The sequence below is a fragment of the Bombyx mandarina genome, chromosome 07 (assembly GCF_030267445.1).
Source record: "Bombyx mandarina strain Sakado chromosome 07, ASM3026744v2".
NCBI classification, from domain to species: Eukaryota; Metazoa; Arthropoda; class Insecta; order Lepidoptera; family Bombycidae; genus Bombyx; species Bombyx mandarina.
Window position 1 is genome coordinate 129,733 of NC_143214.1, and position 11,163 is coordinate 140,895.

An 11,163-nucleotide genomic window follows, 5' to 3' on the forward strand; every position below is an offset into this window, starting at 1 on the left:
AACTTAATGTGGGCTTCAATTTCAAGAGGCTGTGGGATACGCACGCAACAACCAGCTTCTTTATCTTTTATCTCTTATCTTTTAAATTGAACATTTTGGTTAACATCTGTGATGTGATATATGATATTTGAATGTAAAAAATATATTAGTAATATAAAACATATTTATCAAATTACGAGGTTATAAATAATTATTTTACAGGTTTTTTTTTACACTAGGTATAATATTCAATGCAAATTTTGCGCAATCTTCGTTGTCACACACAGAGAACGGAATATCACGATGTAAAACTGTCATGTAGTCAAGACACAGTAGTAGTAGAATTTTTTTTGGAATCAGAAACACCAGACTACTTTGCTACGGGCAGATAAGACGATGTACCCAACTCGGCAAGATAAATATCACCCGGCCGTGATGAGCCGAAGTCGAAAAATTCTTTGTTTTTTTTTACCTACCTCAATTTAAAAACAACTGGTAACTTTTATAACTGGAATATTCTCAGATAGCCACAGAAACACTGGTAAAGTCCAAAATGTTCGCAAATTTTATAATGTAATTACGTTACTATGTGTAAGTAATAATGTACTTACAGTTCAATACAATACCCGAAATGATAGCGCACAAACCGAGCCAGTTACAAAACAGATTCCACGTACGAATCTACGATAAGAGTCACGAACACTTAGCAGATAACGATTTGTTTGATTAATCATGTTCTTGGTTCGAAGTTGCATAACTTTACTACTGAGTACTGGAGTACGAACAAACCTTACAACGATGACGTCATTTGTGGGACTAGCCGGACGTGCATTAATTTTAAAGAATAGTGTAATGAGGAACAAAGTCAGCACTTTTTAAACTAGAATCATTCGGACAGAATTCATGTCCGCCTTGCGTTATTTTGTCAATGCGGTATTTTAACATGAGTTTAACATTCGTAGATCGGTTGATCAATTGGCAGTGTACTCTACTCGTATAATCGGTAACGATTGTATTGTTAGTTCCAAATGGCCTTTTCTGCGTACCTACATATGTTCCATCAGCTCACAGCTGCAACTCATTATATAAAATCAATAAACATGTGACAGCGCAGCCTTGGGCCGTGACTTAACGACGCACGGAGACGAAGACACAAACAGACCGTAAAACTATACTCATCACTGAACGTGAAAGCAAACTTGTAAAGTTGTAAACCGCACCGCACCGCACGCGTCACTTTACCGCCTCGAAAGATTCATTTCAACCACAATATATATTTTGCGAAAATTAAAGCTACATCTTAACAGGTTTACTGCCATGTAGGTCACCGGTGCCCTACGCGGCGCACTGAAGTAATTATGTCGATTTCTCTCATTAATTTTCTTACCAAGGCACCGGAATATCTTTTTTTTTTTTTTTTTTTTATTGCTTAGATGGGTGGACGAGCTCACAGCCCACCTGATGTTAAGTGGTTACTGGAGCCCATAGACATCCACAACGTAAATGCGCCACCCACCTTGAGATACAAGTTCTAAGGTCTCAAGTATAGTAACGACGGCTGCCCCACCCTTCAAACCGAAACGCATTACTGCTTCACGGCAGAAATAGGCAGGGTGGTGGTACCCACCCGCGCGGACTCACAAGAGGTCCTACCACCAGTAATTACGCAAATTATAATTTTGCGGGTTTCATTTTTATTACACGATGTTATTCCTTCACCGTGGAAGTCAATCGTGAACATTTGTTGAGTACGTATTTCATTTGAAAAATTGGTACCCGCCTGCGGGATTCGAACACCGGTGCATCGCTCAACACGAATGCACCGGACGTCTTATCCGTTAGGCCACGACGACTAGTAGAGTAGTCTAGTAGACTCTGGGAAAAACGAATCCGAAGACATTGAGAATTAATCTATTTCTAAGAGACATAAAAGACTAAAACATACATTGAAACCAAAGAAGGTAAAGATAGGCTATCCAGGCTCGTTAGTAACAGAAATCGACATAATTACTTCAGTGCGCCGCGTAGGGCACCGGTGACCTATACGGCAGTCATAGGGTTAAGAAATATGTCTAGGACGCGTCAAAATATTTACATGTACAAGATTTATTGAAACATTATCAGTCGTGGACACGCAAGAACCGGATCAAATCGAATGACACGTTATTTTTCCATATTCCACCATGAGAGTTATGAGGAAACAGGCACAGAGCATCAACTGAAGAAATCACAGTATAACTTTTCATAGCCCGGTAAAATATTTTACAAATTCTTACATGAATACATTTTAATTAGGTACTCATTAGCTTAAATTTTATAAAAACAAATCAATGTATTAGATTAGAACAATAAATTGGATAGTGAAGGCGACGCTACAGGTGCGGCTATCAGGGAATCGTGTCGTACGCTTCGCTAAACGCGTTATCATGTTATCAACTAGTGTGTCGACAATTCAATTAGATCTTGCCTCGTTGCTAATTCACGTGATCGAATACCATAGATAATGGAACTAATTTTTTTCGCATTTGTTATTGATTGCATTGGAGGCGCAGATCTGTATTCTTTATACCTAGTCAAATTTGCGATGTATAGATAATGACGTCATCATACACTTTGATATGTTACGGTTTGCTGCGGCATTCTTCCTGTTGTTGTACTGCTGTTATCAGCTAAAATACGTTTAGCATTTTACGAATTGTTTGAAACTTTCGGAGCGATCTGTGTATATCTTATCTAGGAAGACTGATAAACGAACCGAAAAGGATGTAGATATATTTGTCCGCTGTTAACATCCTACTCGCAGTCTCTACTTCAGTCATCAAGATCACGGCGCTTGCTTGAGCACCGAAATAAGTATTGTTACTTCATATAAAATATGTGAAAATCGAAGTTGTACTGTTTTTCTGTAAACAGCCAAAGTTCTGCATCTAACCGATGTATTTCTGTGGTTTATTCACAATATAACATTTCCGAGATATGACGCATTTTAAGTCCAAACTGTAGCGATAGTGCAACATACTAACTAACACATATTATTATGATCGTTCGTTTAGTTCGCTGCGTGTTTGTTTACCGGAAGCTTATTTGTGGGTGTTTCGGAACGATATGCTGTTGGCAAAACCGTCCGGCAGTTTCCATGATATGTAAACAGTAATACTCTTACTGCACAATTGATATCTTAGAACTTATATCTCAAGGTGGGTGGCGCATTTACGTTGTAGATGTCTATGGGCTCCAGTAACCACTTAACGCCAGGTGGGCTGTGAGCTCGTCCACCCATGTAAGGAATATAAAAAAAAACCATGCTCATGACGGGACGTTTGTGCCTTTATCATAAATTTTATATGAACTCGCTCCTTGCTCTAAGCACGGTTGGAATCGATGTGCAATGTAGATGCTCCTCATGATGATAAAATTTGCTAATTCATTGTTCTAGTGGCCAATGGTCTTCGCTAGTTTGTCGGGTTCCAGACCTTGGCCGGTGTCAGAGTTTTTGTTAAAAATCTTTGGTAGGGGGACTTTGGGTGTATATATTAGTGTCCACAACGATAGTTTAATCAGTTAGTTATGGTGATCAAGACTATCAATTCGCGAGTCATCAGCTCACGTAATGAAAATATTCGTTACGTTAAATTAAGACTGTAAATTTGGAATGTTTTTGTTAGCTCGTGTGTCGTATTATCAGGCTATCACTTGCATAGGGGTGTATCCGCATGCGTACCTAATCCAAAGTAAACATTTTTACTTAATAAATAAATTACGGCGAACGGCAAAGTACACGTAACCAATTTACGACATAAACTGGAGCGCATCAGCAGACGACTTTCCTTCTCGTGTTAAGCCTTTACAAGAGTAAGTCCTCCTTAAGACGCGGTGTTCATAACAAATAAAGTTAAACATTCCTTTTCAAACCATTCGCAGACGGTGAAATAATTACAATTCGTGCAAACAATTACCACTGTACATTTAAAAGGTAATTAATAATTCACGAACAATGTCGGTCGGGTTGAGGGGCGCCACGTGGCCGCGGCCACTAAGCACTTACTCACGCGGTCACTCATGATGTTTTTAAGAAATTAAACGGAAAGTTGGGCATAAATAATTGGAAACTTTTTCATTTAAAAATCTATTTCATTAGCCCACCCGTAGTGTTGCAGATACACCTGGTAGTATTTTTTTATTTATTTATTGCTCGATTTTGCATTGATTTGATTGCTTGATTGCCCACATTGAGATATAAGTTCTAAGGTCTCAAGTATAGTTACAACGGCTGCCCTCCCCTTCAAACCGAAACGCATTACTGTTTCACGGCAGAAATAGGCAGGGCGGTGGTACCTACCCGCGCGGACTCACAAGAGGTCCTACCATCAGTAAAACGACGTCAACGACTCGTCTGCCAATCTGTTAAATCTGTCCAGTTCTCAGACTCGATGACATTCACCGTAACATGGTAAGGGCTCCGGTATCCACTCGGCACTACGTAGGCCATGAGCTCATTTACTATCTCGTACAAAATAGACAATAAATTATAAAGAATCACAGTATGTTTACATAATTTAAAACAATGTTGCAAACAGTTTAAATTAGTTATGAGTTCAGCTCCAAGTCACGTCTACGATGTCTTAAGACAAAACTCTTTCATGAAAAGGCTAAAATAATTCTTTAAATAGGGTGGTATAAATAAGTAAGTTTTAACTAGAATTCCTTTCTACCGGAATCGTTTCAAACTGGTTGTAATTAGTTTACACAAGAGTTTGTTTATGATATTTTCTGGTGTAGGAATAACAGACATTTTGGTTGAGGACTCATGACAATTACTATTACTGCCACATCATATTATGTTGGTATTGTTATTGTTCTTACTTTATTGTTGTAAAAATAAATGGGCGTATTCCTAGCGCAGTAAAAATATAATAACATGTAATCTGTATACCATAGTAAAACGATAAGAGATCTGGCTCGTGTCGTCGCCATGTCCGCACGGCACGGCACGGCGCCACAGTTATTGAATACATTTCAACCAATTTTTTTTTTACCTTTTCTTAACAGCCGTTTAAATAAAACTCCTAATCCAATCATCACGATATATTTTTTTATTGCTTAGATGGGTTGACGAGTTCACAGCCCACCTGGTGTTACTGTTAGTGGTTACTGGAGTCCATAGACTATACAACGTAAATGCGCCACCCACCTTGAGATATAAGTTCTAAGGTCTCAAGTATAGTTACAGCGGCGTACAGTATAGTTACAGTTGTAAAGTTTCGATTTCACTCAAATATTTTGTATTTCGTTGCATGTCCGTCTGCATTTCCTAAAACTGGTACTTAATTCGAGTAACTAGCAGTCGGATTGGTTGTGTCTTTAAGTACTTTATTTCACTTTTTAAATTATTATTAGATTATTTTTAGTTTCTTTTGTGGATAATTTATACCACTCGCAACACTTAGACGAATCTAATGACAGAAATGTCGAGTTCTGTCATAAGGTTTAGCGGTAAAGGCACCCTAAGAATTAGACCTAAATACGTCGTCGTGGCCTAAAGGACAAGATGTTCGGTGTATTCGTATCTAGGGATGCACCGGTGTTCGAATACCGCAGGCGGGTACCATTTTTTCTAATGAAAATGTACTTAGCAAATGTTCACAATCGACTTTCACGGTGAAGGAATAACATCGTGTAATAAAAATCAAACCCGCAAAATTATAATTTGCGTAATTACTGGTGGTAGGTAATAATGCATTTCGGCTTGAAGGGTGAGGCAGCCGTTATAACTATACTGAGACCTTAGAACTTATATCTCAAGGTGGGTGGCGCATTTACGTTGTAAATGTCTATGGGCTCCAGTAACCACTTAACACCAGGTAGGCTGTGAGCTCGTCCACCAATCTAAGCAACAAAAAAAACGTTCTAAGATAATTTCCCTCTTCCATCAGACGGGTAAAAATTGATATCCAAGCGACTAGTGAGTCAACGTAGTCGCCGGCACAGCTAGTTTAGTAGAAAACCAAAGCTGTGTGTTCGCTAACAGCTTGCTGATAGATGAACTCCCGTATTCTTTGTAAAAGTATTTTGAAGAAAATGTAGTTTTAAAGCTGTTGTTGGTATTCCAGGGAAGGTTTTTATCTTCGCACCAACGAACAACAGGTGGCGAGCAAATGGCTTTTGCAGAAGTGTGTTGTTCAAACATGTAACGACCGTCGCAGCAAATGTAGTACACAATTACTTTTATTAAAATCTAATTGATTTAGATTTTAGATTTCGTAACCGTTATTTAAATCATGAGACTTTGAAATATCGAGCATCGTTTAGAAACGTCTAGTTTCGTGAAGCTTCTAGAACGATGCAAGCTGCGTGCACTGAATCAAGTCTCGGTTCGCTTTAACTGCGACCGACAGTCGGAACGTGTCTGCAAATGAAAAACGCTTCGGCTACACTTTCGCTCGATCTGCCGCAACGCGTGCTCTTTTTATTAACTTGACTGAACAGCCAAACGTGACCGTCGCACTCACGGTGGTCCGTGCCAGTCACAGTTCTCGTGCCGAGCCGTAATTGACGACAGATAGTTCACATTACGTACAAACAATCGCGATATCTATCTATTGTTTTTGAGACATGTCCACAGATACACGAAACCTAACTTTTGGCATGCTTCCTCAAACCTTGGGAGTGAGAGAGCCATGAAAGTTTGTCATGTGTAAATTAATGAAATATATAACGAGGGGTTTAAGGTATTTGGTTTAAGCAGCATTTCACTTAATACGTGACGTTTATCTTTGTAATTAACGGTATGTTTTATTTGATATTAGCATCAACAGTTCAACAGTCCACTCATCTAAGCAATAAAAATAAAATAAAATAAAAAAACAGTTCAATTCAATGTACTCCATTTAAATAGCCCAAGAAGTTTTTTTGTTACAATATTTTTTCCAAATTTTAAACTTTAAATGGCTCTCCTGTAAAGTTGAAAAAGTATCGCTTAAAACAAATACCTTTTCACCCCTCGCTAATATTAATGGTCAAACCAGTCAAACAGTCAAATCTCAATTATATTGAACTAAATGACTTTTTATTGCTTTACATAGTTGAGGTCTACCTGGTGTTATTATGCTAAATATGGATATGTGAACAAGTAGCTACTTATTTTGAAGAGAAATTGGCACGTGCCTGTCAAATATGAACTACAGTCATAGGCCACTCGATAAGAGTTTACAGTCTTACCTATTAGGCCACAAATAATAATTATTTTTGATCCATACATGGAATGGTTAGTATATAATAACAATTTGTTAAAGCAATAACAAAAGTTGTTATTAGTAGTAGACCACAACCTTGATGAGGTCATAGGTAATTATATAATGTATAAGTAATAACACAGACAGTTACAATGCCACAGTTACAGTACTGCTATAGCTTATATATCAGCTAGCCAGTTTTCCTTATCACAATGATAAACACTGATTATTTGGGTCAATATCTCGCGATAAAAGCATACTTGTGGCTGATGAGGTGCTTAGAAATAGCCTAGTAGGAAGTATAATCTTATTAACTTTTAAAAAGAATAGAGAAAATATGGGAGACTTGATGGGGTTGTTTTGGAAGTGGCTTGAAGAGATACTGTCTCATACACCATCTGCTGATTAATATAACATTACTATAAGTTACACCAGGACTGTTCAAATTTTATTTGTTTTAAAAATTGTGATTATAAAATGAAAATTAAATTCATTGAAAACACTTAAGGTAAATTGTAGTCAAAGTGAGACAGCACAAAAATCTTTTTACAAAAAACTTAAATGGTACAAATTATCTGCTGAACGATTCTTTCTTTGAAGACTAGTAACATTTATTTCTTTGGTAGTACATCAGTTGCCCTGATAGTTTTGTCTTAACTTAAAATGCACTATTCCCACCTTTACTGGGATTGGGATATTCAAAGCATGCTGAGGTAGAGCCCTGGATACTTCTAAAGCTAAGTAGTCATACATACTTTGACCTCATTTCTAACAATGTGGTAACTTTAAACCCAAAAAAAAACATTCTTCTGTACAAATTTATGATATCAATTGAGCTTTGCATTATATGAAAAATAATGAGTGCTACAACTAAAAGTGCAATCAACTCACCCTTTATCAGAGGTTCACTGACAATGTTGATGTCCTCCTGTGGAATCATATCCATGAGCCGTGCAATGTCCGTTGCCAGCATGTGGTCCACTACTTCTAGCAACTTGGGTTTCAAGGGGTGAAACTTGGTGAAGTCATGATTGGCCAGGGTCTCTTGCATTTTTTTAATATCTGGAAAGTCTCCCGGTGATATTTGCTGCTCTCTTTGTATTTTATCATAAACCTGACCAAGATTCTTGATTAGATCTTTCTTTTTTGAATCTTTACCAAACATTGAAGGCATCTCTTTCCTTAACTCATTGACTATGTATGCATGAACCTTAGCAAGTCGTGCTCTTTTAATAAGGTCGTTTAGTTTACGCAGGGCAGCATTCCTTGGCAAAGACTGCATGTCTTTAAATAAATCTTGTTCTTCATCTTCAAAAAGTCGACGATTAACATCGTACCGGAGAGGCTCATCCCAAAATGAGCCAATGTACACTCTAGCAACCTCAGGAGTTTGTAAAACTTTTCCCAGTGACCACATCAGAGCTCCATAAACACGCATCAACTGCTGATGATCTATCATATCAGCTTTGTTGAGCACAATTCGGATCTTATCATCATGTCCTCTCAATGCCTCTATACTGCGCCTAAATTCATCTGATATATCAAGTTTGTGAGCATCGAACAAAAGTATGATTCGGTCAACACGCTCAGCAAACCATTCCAATACTCCAGTAAAGTCATACCCGCGATCTACACGCTGTTTCTCTCCAGATAGGATACCGGGTGTGTCAACGATAGAGATCCCGCGTAGTACGTCCGACGTGACAGTTGAACACTGGAATCGGTTCAGGAAGGCGTTACCAAATTTACTCAATGGTCGAAACTGTTTTTTCGGATCTACTACTAACGCATTACCCGGAATTACGCCCTCTTTTTCGTCGAACATAACGGCTATAAATCTATCTGTAGTCGGCTCTGGACCAATACGGATGCCCGGAAAATCTCTCTCTAGCAAATACCTGATAAATGTCGTTTTACCGGTGGAGTACTGTCCGACGAGAAGTATCATGGGTTTGGCATCGAAATCTGGATCTTCGAGCTGCGGCGAATGGAAATCGTGGAACTGGTAGTGCAGCTCAAGAGGCAACAGTTTAGTTTTGTAAATCCTCTTGAGCCCTTCCACGACATTTTCAATATTTTCCGCTTTTTCACCTTCTTTCTTAAGCCAACTAAACATAATGAACGTGTTTTGATGTCCTTTTAAAAAAAACTGAAAAAACACGAGGCACTGATACACTCACTGCACCACTTTTGTATTAGATTTATTACAAATCCGCAGAGACTTAAAAGACCACCACCATCATATTAGCCTTTACAAAAATGATTTGATATGAAAATGAAACTTCAAATGACGTATGACGTGCCGAGTGTTTTTTTTTTGGAGTTTATGGCCTAGTATCCAGACCTTTAGGCCAAACGTGCCGAGTGACGTGTATGTAGTGTTGCATAGATTAATGTGTACGTTTGTTAATTACAATAGAAATCTTTAATCAAAATGACACAAAACAAATTTCAACAAGAAGCCACTGAATGTACTTAATATAAAATGTAATTTAGTTGAATCTGTAACTATAACACAAACACAAAAATACAGTATATTTCTTTGTTATATAGTTTTTTTTTTATCTATTATTTTTATAGTTTTTAAATACGCAATTAGGACTTTTTGGTGGGAACGCAAGGAGCGAAATTTAATGTATTGTTTTATTATCTACACTATTTTACTGATATGATATTTCATTCGATTCATTCCATCCCAATTGATTAATATCCTAAATTTCATTTCATTTCGCCCCTTAACATTTTCAAACAGATTTTGCAAAAGATGTATGGTATGATACTTTTACCTAAATTGGAAAAATAAATCTACTACAGGGATAGTTTGTAACAGGAGAAATTAGAGACCTGTTCTATCTATTCCTATTCCAGTGAAAGAACAGTTCCAGTAGCCTGTTCCAAAATAGCAGCCTGTTCCAATATAACAGCCTGTTGTATTGCCACATGTTTAACTCGTCAGGTTTAAGCCCCGTGAGCTCACCTACTAGTTAAGGTTACGCTGATATAGTCTCTCAAGGCTCTCAGCTTAGGTAGGAAAAAAAACCATGTTTAATAATGTTTTAAATGGAATATGTTCCACATAAAGGAACAGTAACATATGAAATGGTTTAATACATTTTTTGAAATGAAATTAATCCTTCATGCTTTCTCAGGCTTAGGACTGACAACTTGATTTGTTAATATTAATGATATTTAAAACTACTTTTGCCAAAACGTGCATGCATGTTAAGGTTATTGCTATCTTTTTCTATTATAGTAAGTGAAAGGAGAAAAGAGCATGTTACAAACTGTTTGGGAAAAATATGTATATGCTATATTTTTCTATTTCTGTACGTGAAAAAGGAAAATACCTTGTTCCAAACTGTTTCGTTTCTGACTGTTTACTGTGGAATGGAACAACATAACATATGGAATATTATGGAATAGTTGGAACAATTGTTTCGGTCTATAGGCAACAGTTCCAAGTTTTTTCATAGACAAACCTGTTCAGTTTGACTGTTCCGATAAATACGCCTCACCCCTGATCTACAACTTCTTCTTCATCGTTCTCTGAGGATCACTACCACGCGTAAGTAAATCTTTAGTGTCTTGCCTTTGGCTCTTTTCCCTCCACTTGGCCAAGAAGGAGAAGCTTTTTCAGATTGTGCCTTAGAAACTGCATGCTATGTCCTCAAAAGCTAAGTGCTCGATCTCAGTAAATCATGGAGTTCTTGGAGTGTTGGTTAATCGGTATTCATGGCAGTCCAATGCGTTTCATCATTCTACAGCACCACATTTTGAACTAGCCAAATCTTGGTCACATTCTTTGATTTTTTCATATTATTTCTAGGTTGGTCATCACAAAATTTGCCATTCCGACCTTTGGTAGATTCTAAAATACACAAAATGGCTTACCTTTTCATATCTGTGGGCCGTGGTTTGTGGAAGAAGCTGAAGAAGCTATATCTATAACCAT

At 37.6% G+C, this 11,163-nt stretch overlaps 1 protein-coding gene across 3 annotated transcripts in view; it reads right to left on the reverse strand.

Annotated features, from left to right (window-relative positions):
• The window catches only part of Past1 (putative achaete scute target 1), a 32,566-nt gene extending 23,071 nt beyond the window's left edge, over positions 1-9,495 (reverse strand). The window contains exon 1 of one of the 3 annotated variants that reach the window (XM_089728581.1): positions 8,103-9,481. In XM_089728581.1, coding sequence (XP_089584707.1) covers positions 8,103-9,327 — 1,225 coding nt within the window. In that variant the 5' untranslated portion in view covers positions 9,328-9,481. Of the gene's footprint in view, positions 1-8,102 lie in introns of all 3 variants that reach the window. The other 2 variants (XM_028184746.2, XM_089728580.1) reach the window with 2 other exon arrangements.
• Positions 9,496-11,163: the final 1,668 nt, after the last annotated feature.